At 37.6% G+C, this 17468-nt stretch overlaps 1 protein-coding gene across 2 annotated transcripts in view; it reads left to right on the forward strand.

Annotated features, from left to right (window-relative positions):
- Positions 1–17468, forward strand: part of KIF13B (kinesin family member 13B) — a 198080-nt gene that overhangs the window by 160062 nt on the left and 20550 nt on the right. Inside the window, exons 36-37 of one of the 2 annotated variants that reach the window (XM_059372373.1) lie at positions 4216–4327; positions 11641–11774. In XM_059372373.1, coding sequence (XP_059228356.1) covers positions 4216–4327; positions 11641–11774 — 246 coding nt within the window. The remainder of the gene's footprint in view (positions 1–4215; positions 4328–11640; positions 11775–17468) is intronic. The other variant, XM_059372380.1, reaches the window with a different exon arrangement.

A 17468-nucleotide genomic window follows, 5' to 3' on the forward strand; every position in this document is an offset into this window, starting at 1 on the left:
CAACCCAAGTGCTGTCTGTAAATGAATGGATAAAGAAGAAGTGGGACATTGGTATAGCCCATATACACAATGACATACATACAATGGAATATTACTCAGCTATTAAAAAAATGAAATCTTGCCATTGTGACAACATGGATGGACCTAGAAGTTAGAAATGCTAAGTGAACTAAGTCAGAAAAAGACAGATACCATATGATTTTTCTCAAACGTGGAATTTTTTTTTTGTAAAGATTTTTACTTATTTATTTGACAGAGATCACAACTAGGCAGAGAGGCAGACAGAGAGAGCGGGGGAAACAGGCTCCCCACTGAGCAGAGAGCCCAATGCGGGGCTGGGTCCCAGGACCCTGGGATCATGACCTAGCCAAAGGCAGAGGCTTAAATCACTGAGCCACTCAGGCGCCCTTCACACGTGGAATTTAAGAAACAAAGAAGAAGAGACCAAAAAACCCAGACTCTTAAATACAGAGAACAAACTGGAGGTTGTCAGAGGGGAGATTGGTGGGGGATGGGTAAAACAGATAAAAAGGTTTAAGAGTATTCTTATCTTTTTTTTTTAAGAGTATTCTTATCTTGATGAGCCCTGAGAAATGGGCTCATATGTCCATATATATATTATATATATATAATTACAGTGATGTTGCTATTTACTGTTACTGGATATTTCATTGTTATAAGGCAGTTTTTTAAAAAAATTATTTTATTTTATTATTTTAAAGATTTTATTTATTTATTTGACAGAGATCACAGAGAGAGCTAGAGAGGGAAGCAGGCTCCTCGCTGAGCAGAGAGCCTGATGCAGGGCTCGATCCCAGGACCCTGGGATCATGACCTGAGCTGAAGGCAGAGGCTTCAACCCACTGAGCCACCCAGGCGCCCCAAGGCAGTTTTTTAATATATACAGTGAAAACTTAACAAGCTTTTTATGACCAGTCTACCAAGATGGACTTAGCTGCAGAATTAATTTCAGCATATTGTTTACCCATCTAAAAATTGGTTGTGCATTGAGACCTTTTGCAGTGCAAGGTTACACTGTCAACTTAAAAGCCATTTTAGATGGAATTATACTTTTTAATGTTAGTAAGGTACTATGTTTATCATCTTCGGATTGGAGGTTAAAAGTATCCAAAAGCTTAAGTGAATATTCAGTTAACAAAAATGATTTTTGTGTGTTTTGGCAGCAGTGCCTTCCTGAATACTGCAATTATTTAGTGTGTCACAGGTAAAGGCTGAAGCCAAATATGAGTCACTTCTTCATTATTTGCATTAGAAGCCACCTTTGGACCTGGAATGTTACTGGCATTTCTCTTTCTTTACCTCTTTGTCACCTCCCTGATCAAAAGCAAACTTTTAAAAAAAACTTTTTATTTTATTTATTTATATTTTTAATTTGGAAAACCCAAAGAATTTGTGTCTGGGAAGAGCAGTAATAGGAGAACTCTAGGTGTGTAAGGAAGACCAAAGCATGTTCTCAAGGCAACCGCCAGCCTCCCGTGTTTTCCCTGTTCCATTTTGTCTTTATCTATAATGCCAGCTACAAATAATTGCTATCTCGAATGGGGTTTTATTTCTTGGAATTCAGCCTGTTAGCACAAATAATCCCTAATAAGTATGAAGCTAGTTTAAGGCTCTAAAACAAAGCCAGAGTTTTCTCTCTTGTATCTCCTCATCTTGGCTGATTCTGAAGTTGGTCGACATGCAGAATGTTAGAAACAAGTCACAGATCTAGCTTTTCAGATTCCAGGCATATAGTTTATATTCCATACTCTTTCCACTTTGAGGACTGAACTCATAAGACAGCAGAAAGGTCCAGTGTTTGGCCATATCTTTTTTTATTCATTGTCCTGAGTTCATCTCCCTCTGAAGTACTTTTAACCGGATGTTTCCTCCCCACCCCCCCCAACATTTCAGTAAAGGGAAAATAACTCTGGAATAGCCAGTAAAAATTATTGAAAGATACTAATTGCCTTGTCCCCAAGGGGCAGTGTCTGTAGTTAGACACTGAACCATGGGTTTCTTTTTTGGCAAGAGAATGGACATGCACTACAAGAGAGAATAAGTGAATGATTTCAGTGAAATGTCTCCCCAGAGATCTGTGGGTATCAGAAGGAAGAGGAGGGAGCGTTGTACCCAGTTTGTCATCCAAATTTGTTGTTCCCTCTGAAGCAGAATCTGTTCTTCCCCAGATCAATTTGAGACATTCTATGTCCCTGTCTTTGATTGGCGAGACCTGGGAACAGTTAGTGTGTGAAATTCCTCAAGGTTAAGATGATGGTTGAGGTAGCATGGATGAAGTGAAATGTGTTTCCATTTTTCATCCTCTGCTGAGGCTAGCGGTCTGGCTAAGGCGTTATGTGTGTACTGTGTGCACCCTTTCAGATGTTCTCACTTGAGATATTTGAATATACGAGACAGTAAAAGTTATTGCTTCCATTCTGATTTGTTAGTAACATCGTGTGTGGGAGTGCCAGCTGGGAAATATTACCTGGGAAGCTAGTGGAGCCCCGAGTGTGCCTTGGGGAAGAGATGACACCTACATTATTTGTCACTGGACCATTATACACCAAATGGCTGAGATGCCGACTCCAAATCAGCTACTTAGTTTCCCTAAGGGACAGAGTGCCACTGTGTGAGCTGCCAAACAAGAAAGAAAAATCGAAAATACAAAAATAAATTTATTTTCAAATTAAGTAAGTTGTCTTCAAAACAACCTTGCATGAGTTTAACACCGTAAACAAAGCATGAGGCTTTTCCTCCTCTGAGAAGCTCCAAAGAGTATTGACCTTAGTGTTCAGCTTCCTGATTGTGATGTCCCAGAGTACACAAAACTGTGGCTTTCCCAGACAGACAATTAAATTTAAATGCAAAAGACATTAAGAAACATTAAAGTATGTAAATCAGTGTGTGATTCATAGTAACACAAATGCTCCTGCAGTGAAGTATTTCAGAGTTCATGGTTTCCCTAATCATCTCTTCATGGCTATTTTGTTTCCTGGCATCCTAATGCTAAGACATCATACCATCTTTTTTTTTTTTTTTTTTTTTTTAAATATCAAGTGCTGAGAGAGTTCCTAGGGAAAAGTGGTGTTCTCAGAGGTAAACAGGATCCAGATCACTTAAGATTTATTGATTTTATGATCAGTACTTAGGTTGCTGCTAAAAGCAGATAGGTTTTCCAATACATATCTGAAACCGTAGAGGGCATTCCACTCCATCCATCTTCAGGAGCAGGGAAGAGCTCACTTTGCAGGCGATTACTAAGGAAAACTCGAACATTGTTAGGGTGACTCATCTGTGGAATACCAGCTTAAACTAATATAAAATACTATTATTTAACTCTGATGAGAAAGAAGCAGAGTGATTATCAAAGGATCAAAGGGGACTTAAAGCTTTTAGAGGACTTGCATCTCATCTCCATTACTGGGTTTTGTACTTGTAACATTTTATTGGGGTTTATTTCTTTGCCAGATGGTACTGATGTTAAGAGTGCTTTGATGATTATCCCCATTTTTGTGGTTTGCCACCCTATTCTGGATTGGTTAATCACCCAACTGGCATTGTTCTTGTATAATGCAGTGAAATCTCTTTAGTGGGAATTTATAGAATAAGTTGAGAGTACAATAAAACTTGTTAATCCAGAGACTTCCATTATTTGGAACTTGGGATTACTTGATTTGCGCTTAACTGGAATTTCTCTTTAATATCTGTGGAAAATAAGAGCCTTGATAATATATTGTTCTAGAATTTTTTACTTTCATGAATGATATTGGAATGGATAGAAGGGTAGTCCCTGGAGAAGGGAGAAGAGACAGTCCACAGTATTAGGGTTGTTCCTCGGTTTGATTTGAGAATCTGAAGCGAGAGAGTGTCTTGAGGCAGAGGAGCAGAACGTAAGGAAGGAATGTCTTCACATACCCATATTTCATGGAAAGCAACATGATGTATAGAAAAGAATGTTAGGACAGAAATGAGGAGACTTCCAATCGTGAACTGGAGGGAATAGCCATATGTGAGGTCTTACTAGTATTTGGGAAATTAACACCTGAAAGATGAAAAGTGTAAGAAGAAAGGTAGGTACTTAAACAGTCAAATCTCCCATGTCTTGCAAAGGGAATAAAACTTCAGTAATGTATAAAGTCTTTCTTAAATATTTTTAGGTCTTTCTGTTAACTGATTCATTTGAATAAAAACTACTGCTTTTGTCCTTAACAGGGCCGATGGGAGAGTCAACAGGATGTATCCCAAACTGCAGTCTCCAGAGGAATAGCTCCAGTTGCCCCATCCCTTCCTAACTGTCCCCCAAATAACCATCCTCCTGACCCAGGTAAGTTATATTTTCATTTGTCAGTCACTGTCAGGAAATTTGAGCGTCTTTCAGAAATAGTTCAAATCAGGATTTCCTACCACATAACTACTGACCTCCTAGTTAATGTCATCTGATATTTCCTTTTTTTGCCTTATCCTGTTGAGCTACATTGATTTGAATGTTGAGTTTATATTGCATCCTTCTGATAAATACCACTTGAACATGATGATATTTTATATACACTTGATTCTATTTGCTAATATTTTGTAAAGGATTTTTTTTTAAAGATTTTATCTATTTATTTGACAGAGATCACAAGTAGGCAGAGAGGCAGGCAGAGAGGGGAGGTGGGAAGCAGGCCCCCTGATGAGCAGAGAGCCCTATGGGGGGCTCCATCCCAGGACCCTGAAATCATGACCTGAGCTGAAGGCAGAGGCTTAACCCACTGAGCCACCCAGGTGCCCCTCGTAAAGGATTTTTGTGTATGTGTTCTATGGCGAATATCTGCTTCTCTGTTATCATCATTTTTTGTTAGGTTTTGGTATCATGATTATGTCGGCCTCATGAAATGATATTTCCTTATCATCTTTTTTTCTGGAAGATTTTATATACTTAGTATTGCTTCTTCCTTAAATGTTTGACACGACTCACCAGTGACACTGTCTGGGCCTAGAATTTTGTCTTTGGGAAACTTTTAAATTATGACTAATTTCTTTAATACAGGGTTATTTAACTTCTTGTGTTTCCCTATGAGTCAGTTTTCATAAGTTATGCTTTCAGGGAATTTTCTGTTTCATTTAAATTTTAATGTTTGTTTCAGTAAATGTTACAATGTTTCCTATCGCCCTTTTAATGTTTGTAGGATCTGTTGTGGTGTTCCTTCTTTTTATTTTTTTATTTTATTTATTTGTTTTTAAGAATTTTCTTTTCTTTTTTTTTTTTTTAAAGATTTTATTTATTTTTTTAAGAGAGAGATAGAAAACACAAGCTGGGGAGAGAGGCAGGGGGAGAGGGAGCCGTAGACTCCCTGTGGAGCAGGGAGCCGGATGCAGGGCTCCATCCCAGGACAGTAAGCAGATGCTTACTGACTGAGCCACCCAGGTGCCCTTCTTTTTATTTTTGACAATTTTTTCTTTCTGGTTTTTTTGACTATTTTTTTTTTTTTAGATTTTATTTATTTGACAAAGATTACAAGTAGACAGAGAGGCAGGCAGAGAGAGAGGAAGGGAAGCAGGCTCTCTGCTGAGCAGAGATCCCAATGCGGGGCTCAATCCCAGGGCCCTGGGATCATGACCTGAGCCAAACGAAGGCAGAGGCTGTAACCCACTGAGCCACCCAGGCACCCCTTCTTGATTACTTTTGAGACTAGTTTTAGTTTTCTGTCTTCTCTCACAACCAAATCTGGTTTCTTACTTTCTTTATTGTTTATTTTCTGTTTCACTGATTTCTATTTCTTTCTGCATTTCACAAATTTTGAAATGTGGTGCTGTCATTTTCATTCTATTCAAAATATTTTCTAATTTCCCTTTGATTTATTCTTTGACCTATAGGTTATTGGAGTAGCATGTTAATTCATTTTCATATGTCTGGGGGGAACTTCTTTCTATTAATTGATTACTTATTTAATTTCATCACGATCTGAAAGACTCTTTTAGTCTTTTGGGATGTTTTTGAGACTGTGTTCTATCTTGGTAAACATTCTATGCGTGCTTGAAAAGATACTATTCTGTTTGGGGGCATAGTGTTCTGTATATATCAATTAGGTCAAGATGGTTGATAACCTTGTTCACATCTGTTCTTTAAATATTCTGTTCTACTGATTTTTTTTTATCTATTTATTCTATCAGTCACTGAGACAGAGGACATTAAATGTCCAAATCTGATCATGAAAATTACCTATTTTTCCCTTGATAATCTGTTAGGTATATACATATTTAGGATTGATTTTTTTTTCCCCCAATGTTTCTATCGTTATGACTGTCCCTTTGTATCTTTGGAATTCTCTTACTTTGAAATCTGTCTTAGCTGATATTAATATAGCCACATCAACTGTCCTTTGCTTATTGTGTGAATGATGTATCTTCATCTCAGTCTTTTAAATTTTGGCCTGTATTTGTTCTTTAAATTAAAAATGATTGTCTTGTAGCCAGCATATGGTTAGGGCTAACTTTTTTCTTTTTATCTAGCCTGAACAAATTCTGCCTTTTAATTGGCATGTTTACTTCTTTTACATCTAATATTATTATTGTTAGGTTTGCTTCATCGCTGCCGGTTTCTCTTTGGCCTTTCTATTTTGTTCCCCCACTATAACTTCTTTTTTGCTCTCTTTTGGGTTAAATGAAAACTGTTTTTTAGTATTTAATTTTATTTCCATTTCTGGGTTTTTGGCATTTTTTAATTTCTTTGTTAAAGTCTTTGCTCAAGGCCTGTAGTATGGATTCTTAACTTACCTTAGTCTACTTAGAATTAATAATATATCACTTCCCACTGCACAAATATTAGAACCTTGTAAAGGTATAATTCCATTTGCCTGTTCCCAACCCCCCCTTATTTTGTTTTCTTATTGTTGTATCTTTTACAGTTATTATGAACCCATTTTACAATGTTACTCTTTTTGCTTTAAAATAGCCACTGTCCTCTGGGGTTAAAAATACATTATATGTTTATAAAAAAATTTTAAAAATAGCCACTGTCATTAAAGGAAATTAAAGAGACTATAGATAATCTTTAATATTTTCTTCATATTTATTATTTCTGGCACTAGCTAGTCCTTCCTGAAGTTTCATATTTATCTGATATCATTTCTCTTTAGCCCAAAGAATATTCTGCAGTATTTCTTATTGTGCAGTTGTCTTAGGAAAGAGTGCTCTCCCCTTTTTGGGATTATCTTTAATCACTTTTTTTGGTAGGATTTTTCCACTAGCAGCACTTAGAAATCTTACATTATCTTTTATATTTCTTTTCTGCTGAGAATCAGTAATCTTTTGTGTCTCTTTTCCTTACATGTATTATGTGTCTGTTTACACTGTTACTTTGTTTGCTCTCACAGTTTTCTCTCTTTTTCTTGGACTATGATATACTTAGGTGTAGTTTTATTTGCTCTTATCTTGCTTGCATTTCATTGATATTCTTGGTTCTTTCTGTAAGTTGAAGTTTTCTATAAATTTAGGAAATGTTCAGCTAGTATTTCATTAAATTATTCCCCCTGACCATTTCTCTCTTTCTCCTCTTCTGAGAATCAAATTACACACATTAGATTGCTTACTATTACCCTACAGATCACAGAAGCTCTGATTTTTTTTAACTTTTATTTTTTATCTTATTCTTGTTTCTTCTGGTTGCATAATTTCTCCTGCCATTTCCAACCTTCTGTTAAGCACATCCAGAGAATATTTTATTTCGGTTACTATTCTTTTCAGCTCTAGAATTTCCAGTTGCTGCTTCTTTTAAAGTTTTAATTTCTCTGTTGATATTCTCTACCTATACATTTGTTGAGATCAAATTCTTCTTTTCTTCCTTGAACTTGTGTATAAAAGCTGCTTTAAAGTCTTTATCTGCTGAATCAAGCTTCTGGGCCATCTCATGGTCTATTTCTCTTGACTGCTTTTTTCTTGACATGGGTCATATTTAATGAGTTTTGCCCATTGTATACCCCAGTCAAGATATACAAGATGTATATGACTCCAGTTTCTCTCCACAATCAGCCAATGTTCTGATTTCTATCCTTTCAGATTAGTTTTGCCTATTCTATCATTTCATACAAATGGAATCATACAGTATATACTCTTTCTGTGTTTGGCTTCTTTTATTCATCATTTCTGTTTACATCTCCATACCACAGCATCCTTCAGTAATTTATTTTTTATTCTTGAGAAATACTTCACTTTTATGGTTGGATTTATCATAATTTTTAATTAGTTCTTCTGTCTGGACATTTGGTTTGTTTTCAGTTTTTAGCTACTGTTAGTAAAGTTTGTTCTTGCATAAGTCATTTTGTGAACATTTCTCTTGAGTTAATACCTAGGAGTGAAATTACTGGCTCATAGAGTATGACCTTGTTTTAAAGTTATGTAAAAAAAATAAAACTTTTTTTTTTTTTTGAGAGAGAGAGCATGCATGTGTGCATGCCAGTTGTGGGGGGAGGGGCAGAGGGAGAGAGAGATAGAGTCTTAAGCTGAGCATGGAGTTCAACATAAGGCTCCATCTCCCAACCCTGAGATTATGACCTGAGCCAAGATCATAGGTCAGAGGCTTAACCGACTAAGCCACCCAGGTTCCCCAAATTTGTTGTTTTAATAAAACATTGTGGGGGTGCCTTGGTGGCTCAGTTAGTTTAAGAGTCTGAATCTTGGTTTTGGCTCAGGTCTTGATCTTGTGGTCACGGGATTGAGCCCGCAAAGGGCTCTATGCTTAGCTTGAAGTCTGCTTCAGATTTTCTCTCCCTCTCAATTTTCCTCTTTCTTTCTTAAATAAATAAATAAATAAAATCTTCAAAAAAAAAGTTCATAATAGGGGCACTTGGGTGGTTCATTCAGTTAAGCACCTGACTCTTGATCTCAGCTTAGGTCTTGATCTCAGGGTTGTGAGTTCATGTCCCATGTTGGGCTACATACTGGGCTGTTGAAAAAAATAATAATAAAATTAAATAATGTGCAATTAATGCTTACTTGGCTTACATATTTACTACTCTGCTTTGCTCATCATTGCTTCTTGCATCTCACTATGTTCTTCTGAGTTTAATTTCTTTTTTGTGAATTACATCTTTTTTTAAAACATCAGTACATTTAACAGTCATCTGTTAGTGACAGGCCCTTTCTTTTATGTTTTTTATTTTGTTCTAAGTTTGAAGAATCCTTTTACTATGGTATTTGTGGTATATTTCAAACATAGAAGAGTAGAAAGAGTAGGGGCACCTGAGTGGCTCAGTTCATTAAGCGACTGCCTTCGGCTCAGGTCATGGGATCCCAGGATCAAGTCCCGCATCGGACACCCTGCTTGCAGGGAGTCTGCTTCTCCCTCTGACTTTCCCGCTCTTGGGGTCTCTCTCTCTCTCATTCTCTCCCTCTCAAATAAATAAATAAATAAAATCTTTAAAAAAAAAAAGTAGAAAGAATAACAAGATGTGCCCTTAGGTATCCCCTCCCTCCAGAATGATCAGTTCACCACCAGTCTGACTTATCTCTACTGCTGCTTCTCTGCACCCTTTCACGATTAATTTGAAGCAAATCTCAGATATCCTTTTATCTTTAAATATTTGTACATGTATCTCTAAAGCAGTAACCCCAATAACATTTCACTCTTAAGAAAATTTAAAAATAAGTCCCCAATATCTAATCAATGTTTGTATTTCTCCAGTTGGAACAAAAATACTTTTTAGTTATTTTGAATGAAAATCCAAGTGTAAGGTTCATATATATTCTGATGAGTTGGTATGTGTCTTGAGTTAAAGTTTAATGTATATGTTCCTCTCCGCTCCTCCCATTCATTGTCTGTGGTGAAGAGACTCTTTGTACAGTAGACTTTGTGTGTTCTTACTTTGCTGGTTATATCCCCATGAGGTTTTTTAAACATGGTTCTCTGTCTACCATATTTCCTATGAATTGGTGGTTAACTCTATAATCTTGAACAGATTCAGGCCAGTTTGAAGGAGGTATTAGAGGTAGTTTTGTGTATTTACCAAAGGAGAAACATCATGTCTGATTGTCTCGCTTTGTGATATATGCTGCCTTTGATAGATTATTGGCTAGATCTTTAATTAGGGGTCGTCTTCAGTGTAGAATGTTAATTTCTTGTATATAGAACTTTAGATTTTCCTTTTTTTTTTTTTTTCAGCATTTAGATGATTATATTCTTCTGGCTCTTTATTCATCTCAAACTTGTTTTCTTTGTTTTGTTTTTCTCTTTCCTGTTTTTGCCTTCTTGTAAGTTAATTGACTTTTTTGAACTCAGTTTTAACATACCTCTTAGCATTTATAGCTCTCTCTTTGCTTTATGTTTTTTTTTAAAGATTTTATTTATTTATTTGACAGACAGAGGTCACAAGTAGGCGGAGAGGCAGGCAGAGAGATAGGAGAGGAAGCAGCCTCCCTGCGGAGCAGAGAAACCAACATGGGGCTCGATCCCAGGACCCTGGGACCATGACCTGAGCCAAAGTTAGAGGCTTAACCCCCTGAGCCACCCAGGCACCCCTGCTTTCTGTTTTTAATGATTGCTCTCATGATTATAAAATATCCTTACCTTTTCAGTTTACTTAGATTTAATACTATAATACTTTATGTAAAATGTACAAACCTTGGAACTGTATGGGTCCATGTACCAACTATATTACCAGTGAACTTGGGAGACCTTTCAGGGGTTACTTTAGGGGTACACGAGTAGTTGTGTGTTTCTCTTCAGGCGGTATCACACACAGATTCCTCAGGTTGACTTGTTTGTTCTTTGTCAAGGGTTATGTGGATACGGTATTTTATCATTTATGAGTTAGACTACATTTTCCTAGAAATTTAGTTTTATTCACTAAGGGAAAGGAAATCTTATATCATAGGCATCATCTACATGTCTGATCCCATCCTTTGGTAATTTAGAGCAGGTTTGTTTAGGGCATCAATCCCTGTCTTATGAAAACAACTGAAACATCACCCTCTTTCTAAAAGATCCATTTCATTATCTTTATTCAGTAAGTAGTTATGAAAAACTAAAATTGTAGAAGACATAGTCCCTGACTTCAAAGACTTTAAAGTCTAGATAGAGAGCTATACATGTGTGTTATTAGCTATGTGATTTTTTTTTAAAGATTTTACTTATTTATTTGACAGAGAGAGATCACAAGTAGGCAGAGAGGCAGGTGGAGAGAGAGAGGAGGAAGCAGGCTCCCTGCTGAGCAGAGCGCCTGATGTGGGACTTGATCCCAGGACCCTGAGATCATGAGCTGAGCCGAAGGCAGAGGCTTAACCCACTGAGCCACCCAGGCACCCCAAGCTGTGTGATTTTAAAATGAAAAACCCCATCTCACTCTGGGGCAGAAGTTAGTATGTGAACCAGTTAGTGACAAGGACTGGGGTTGGATTACCCTTCAGATACTAACAGAAACACTGGATATTAGAATGTTTTAGAACTGCCCTAATTGCTGTTCTTTAATTGGAAAAAGGAAATAGCATTGTGTTTGAGGACAGCTATAATACTACTACGTTTTTCTAACATTTTTTAAGGATACTTTTTAAGAATTTATATCATTAGATTTACTACAAGTAAAATTTGGCAAATTTATAGGAGAGAAAATGTCTACATTGTTGTTTACATTTGATCTCTTTTCCTATCAATATTGTTGACAGGACTTAGTAGCCTAGCGGCCTCCTACTTGAATCCAGTAAAATCCTTTGTGCCACAGATGCCAAAGCTCTTGAAGTCTCTCTTCCCTGTCCGCGATGAGAAAAGGGGCAAACAGCCTTCTCCCCTTGCACATCAGGTAAAAGCATCAGGAAAGCAACAGTGAACATTTCTAATTCCTGGCGGAATGATACTCCGTGGTGCACTGACGCTGGCGGGAGAGGGGTAGCAGGGATGGGAGGCCTTAAAGCTGGGCTTTTAGGCCTAGTAAAAGCTTGTGATTGTTTCTCCTCTACTCTCTTCTGAGGTAACAGAGCTGTTGAAACTTATTGACAGTCTCAATCCTTTTTGCTTTTAAAAAATGCCGAGTACACTGCTAATGTGATTTATGGTAATATTACTTAGAGCAACAATAGTAAAATTTATGAAGTGCACTTAGTGTTGTTTGTGTATTGCCAAATAGAAAATGTAATTCTATTTTTAATTCTTGATTTCATTTCATATTTCAAACAATTTTATATCATCACTGTCCTTCCCTCTCCACTTCTTTTTCCTCTGCTGTGGTTTACCCGTTCCTCCATTTAAAATATTAAAAGTGATCACTTGTCTTTATTTCCCCCTTTTCTTAAAACTCTCTACCCAGACTTCAGAGAAGTTTTAGAGAAAAATCTTAAACGGCTTTCCACATAATCAGGAAACTGCTCTTATGCAATGGTGAATGGGAAGCCTGTTGGAAATGTAATTTCCAGTCTTATATAGGTGTGAATTCAGCAGAAAATGATAAATGAGGATTTATTTATACTCCTTAAAAAACACATACAGTGCAAATGCTGTTGTTGAAATAGGTCTTTTGACATCAGCTTATCCGCATTCACGTTAAGCATTCATAATTGCAGAAATGTGGTTGAGTCCTTGTCCGAGACCTTAATTATTTAAAGGAATTATCTGAGTTTGTGAATGCATATTCAGGGGTAGTGGTATTAGTTTTGTAAGGCTGCTCTACAGATAACATGATTTTTTAAATCTAGCATTATCTAAAAAATGTACTTAAGCAGACATGTACACATAACAGTATGAAACAAACAAACATGGCGATTTTGGATGTTTGAACTAAATTTAACTAAGCACATAAGGAGTGCTTGACAGTTACCAAAGAATCTATGACCACAAGACCTACAAGAAATAGCAAGTCTAATACTTGGTTGGGGTTTAGGCAAAAATGGTTTTCCCAAGGATTTGCTGTTGCGTATATTACTCTGTCTTAAACTTCCATGTCATTGTTTTGTAATGTATGATGCATGGGGACTCTGTCAGAATTTCCATGGTAGATTTTTAAGAAGGTAACTTTAAAAACAACAATAACAGCCTGACCTCATAACCCAGACCCCATCTGGGGTACCTTTATAACCTGTATTTATAAGTACCCAAGGGGACTCGAGCAAAATGTAAAGTTGGATAACGACCCTTTTTCAGTTGCTGTTTGGTGAAGACAGTGTTCTAGAAGTTAAAGGAAATTGGCGTGGCATCAGAAGTTATTGAATCAGACTGCTATGGTTACAGTTTGTTTTTAAAAACTACTTTGAGTTTTTGATATGGCAGGTCAGATCACCTGCTACAATAAATTGTTTTTACTGTTTTGCCAGTAAATGATTGGTTCTTCTGGATATAGAGGAGGAACAATCACGTGTTAGAAAGAAATATAGTGATGGCAGATAACTGCATTTTGTAATGTTCAGTTTAGGAAGGGCAATCTTGAGATAGTTTGAAGATCTCTTGTGCAATATTTTGTCCATTCGGTTTACTTTTTTCAAGCATATATGACCAAAGATACAGGAAAAAGTGGCCCTAGATATTTTATATTTTATAAATAAATAAAAATATAAATACAAAACTGGTTTTAATGAAGACACCCAGTGGTGGAACTAATTGGTCCATTCGGTTTGTGAAACCCCCACTCCACTGAAGAGCCTTCCCTGAAGGTCACCAGGGACCTGCATCTTGCCTTCACCATTCCAGTGTCCTCTGACTTGACATCGTACTTGAATCACTTTCATCTCTAGGCGACATTTGCTTGGTCTCCTCCTGCTGACCGCTCAAATCCTTCTCACTTGCCTTTTCTGGGACTATTTATTCCATCAGGCTGCTAACATTCGGGTGCTCCAGAGCTCCATCCTGGGCCCTCTCTCTTGGGTCATCCCCTTTGGTTCCATGGCTTTAACTGTTTCTGCATTGATAGTGTTCATATTTCTATCTCCAGTCCAGACTCTGCCCCTGAGCTCTGGCCTCATGCAGCTAAATCCCCATTAAGCTTTTCCATTTGTGAATCAATTAGGCATTTACATTTTACCCGTGCAGAACATTCCTGTTGGTTTCAGCTCATCAGTCTCTTTACCCCCAGCACACAAAATGCTTAAAAATATATGCCCGTTGGGCACCTGGGTGGCCCAGTCAGTTAGGCCTCTGCCTTCGGCTCAGATCATGATCTCAGAGTCCTTGGATCCAGTCCCTTATCAGGCTCCCTGCTCAGCAGGGATTCTGCTTCTCCCTCTCCCTTTGCCCCTCCCCTTGCTCGTGCTCGCTCTCTTGCTCTCTCTCAAATAAATAAATAAAATATTCGAAAAAAAACATACATGCCCATCTTAGTTTGTAGCGCAGCTATCTGCCCGGTCGCTCATACCTCATGGAGTCTACCAGTAAGATTCAAAGGTACCACTTCCAATCCAGTGACTCCCAGTTATCTCCATTTCTCCTTAGTCATTCGTCCCACTCTGGTCTATTGCCCAGATGATTACAGCAGCCTACATACAGGTCTGTCTGACACTTTTTGCCTTATAATGTCTTTTAATCACGAAGTAGCCAAAGTGCCCTTCCAAAGTCTTACTTCAGTTCATGGCTTGAAATCTTCAACTGCTTCTCACTGAATAAAATCTAAATTTCTTACTGTGCCTTATAGTGTTCTGTATGATCTGGTCCTCTGACCTTTAATCTTTATGCCTTTTATTTCCTCTTTGTTCACAACACTAAGCCATGTTGGCCTTTTCCTTCCTTCCTTCCTTCCTTCCTTCCTTCCTTATTTGAGAGAGAGAGAGTACGTAAGCATATGAGTAGGGGGCAGGGAGAGAGGAGAAGCAGGCTCCCCATTGAGCAGGGAGCCCGATATGGGACTCAATCCCAGCACCCTGGGATTATGACCTGAGCTGAAAGCAGCTGATCAACCGACTGAGCCACCCAGATGCCCCTCTTTCTTTCTTACCTCATGAACACATGAAATTTGTTTTGGTCTGAAGAATGTTTTGTATTTGCCTTTCCTTCTGCTTGGAATACTGTTTCCCAGTGTCTTTGCATGGCTACCAGGTCTCTAGTAGGGTGGTCTGCTATTAGAATGGTTAAGATCGGCCACTCTAAGGAAGTACATTTGCGTTTAGAGTGGCCTTAACCAGTTAACCTAAAACAACTGCTTCTGTATCAGTATATTATTCCCATATTTAATCTTTTCAATTGGATATTATTGTTATATTTATATATTTACTGATTAGCTCCTCTCTAATATAACCAAGAATATAATCCTTGAAGGCAGGGACATGGTTGATATGAAATATCAATGATATGAAATGTGTATTGGTTGATCATCGACATATACTCAGATTATAATATTAGTTTGTCCGTATCATTGTCATCCAGTGATATAAAGAACTATCTTCACAGTTTACAGGAGAGAGAATCAGACCTGAGTGGAGACTTGTGATATCAGGACAGAATTATGAACTTTCTTTCCTAGATTGATGGAAGTTCCACTAAAGAACTATTCCTAAATAGGGGGAAAACTTGTTTATCAGTAGGATTTAGTTGATCAAAGATGTTTATGTTCATCTCAGTTTTGTTGACTATCTCTGCTAAAGTTCTAAGAACAGTAAATTGTAATTTTAAATGACATTGTCAAATAGAGGTTCCTTTACAATGGGCCACTTTGTGCTTTAAGTTGTTGCCATCTGAATGGTGTTTCTTCCTTGGAAAAAAAGCACTGTAATGCCAGCGGGATTTCAAAATAACAGCATAACAGTGCTGTATTCATTAGACTTTTTTAGTACCCCTAGCTTTTTAAAGTAGTTGTCTTTACTGTAATGCCATCCCATTCACTTGGAAATCAGATTTGATACCTAAAGTTGAGGGTCTTTTTTTTTTTTTTTTAAAGATTTTATTTATTTATTTGACAGAGAGAGATCACAAGTAGGCAGAGAGAGAGAGGAGGAAGCAGGCTCCCTGCTGAGCAGAGAGCCCGATGCGGGACTCGATCCCAGGACCCTGAGATCATGACCTGAGCCGAAGGCAGCGGCTTAACCCACTGAGCCACCCAGGCGCCCGAGGGTCTTATTTTTTTTGACGATCTGCCCTGCCTCTCTCTGTGGAACTCCCAAGTCCTCCAGGAAAAAGATCAGTTTATTTCCAACCAGTCTTTGCCTCAGAGTTTCCCCTGCTGTTACCCAGGAGTTAGAGGGAGTGTTTTGACCCAACGTTTAAGAAGGAGATTTTCTAGACTTAACAGCTATAGCTTTGCCCACTGTATCTCAGATACTAAATACCTCATCATTCTTTAGTTGTCTTGTCCAGGTCTTGCTTCAAGTGGGGAGCCCAGAAGTATTTCCAAGTCCATGCTTGAAAATGGTACAATTCTCATCTTCCTCTTCTAAATAACATACTTCTACCAAAGTAGCACATGATTGTACTTTTTTGTAAAGGCCATTATTAGCTTTTTGGGCCCCTGGTCAGTTAGTATGCCCTTTTTATTTCCTTGTTTGTTTAAATTCTTGGCAATGCAGTTCATTTATTATTATGCTTTCTATAAAAATACTTAAATAAGGAACTTTAGATTGATTTCTAAAATTTTTCATCTTAGTTTTGTTTTAGTGCTCCTAGAATGTCAAGATATTTCTTGAGTAATTATTTTAAAAAATACATGTGTAGCTATCATCTGCAAACTTTTCAAGGGCATAGTCTGTCTGCACTTGAGTCATAAACAAAATATTGAACATTAGAAGGCCCGAGAGAGGACCCTGTCACAGGCAATTCAAGATCACTGCTCAAGGCCCACGGTGACAGATCAGTGTTTCAGCTCTGCATGTTCAGTAACTGCCACCCCCAGCCCACATTTCTTCCTCTTTCTATCAAAGAGATCATGGGAGACATTGTTAGATACATTATGGAAATAAAGGGACACCCTGCCTGTGGCCTTTGTGTCACCAGTCTTGGAAGCCTAAAACACATTCATGCTGACCAGCATTCCTAGACCCCTCCGTTTACCGCCTGGCTTTGCCGTAGCTCCGTGTGAGGTGTCTAATGCTGTGACTTAACCAGTAGCCTACAGAGATACGCAGGTGCTGTGAAGCTTGCTCTCTCTTTTTGATTGTGTTTCATTTGCTGCTAGTGCTTGGTTAGTGCACTCATTTCATTCATTAAATAACCAATACCAGATTAAAAAACTGTGTTATAGAGTAACATCAAAGACAGAACCCAGAAAAAATAGAAATCAGTGCAATGCCTAAAAGGGATTTGGATCATTCTACAGTAAGGGAAAGAATAAATATGATATTAATAATGCATAAAACTTAGAGATAACAAATAGATAGTAACCTTGCTGAAGACATATAATATATGATTGACAGAAAACAAAAATAAGAACCCAAAAATGGTTTGAAAATCAACAGATACATGATATTAATAATGCATAAAACTTAGAGATAACAAATAGATAGTAACCTTGCTGAAGACATATAATATATGATTGACAGAAAACAAAAATAAGAACCCAAAAATGGTTTGAAAATCAACAGATACA

Source organism: Mustela nigripes, chromosome 1 (assembly GCF_022355385.1).
Source record: "Mustela nigripes isolate SB6536 chromosome 1, MUSNIG.SB6536, whole genome shotgun sequence".
In the NCBI taxonomy this organism is placed as follows: Eukaryota; Metazoa; Chordata; class Mammalia; order Carnivora; family Mustelidae; genus Mustela; species Mustela nigripes.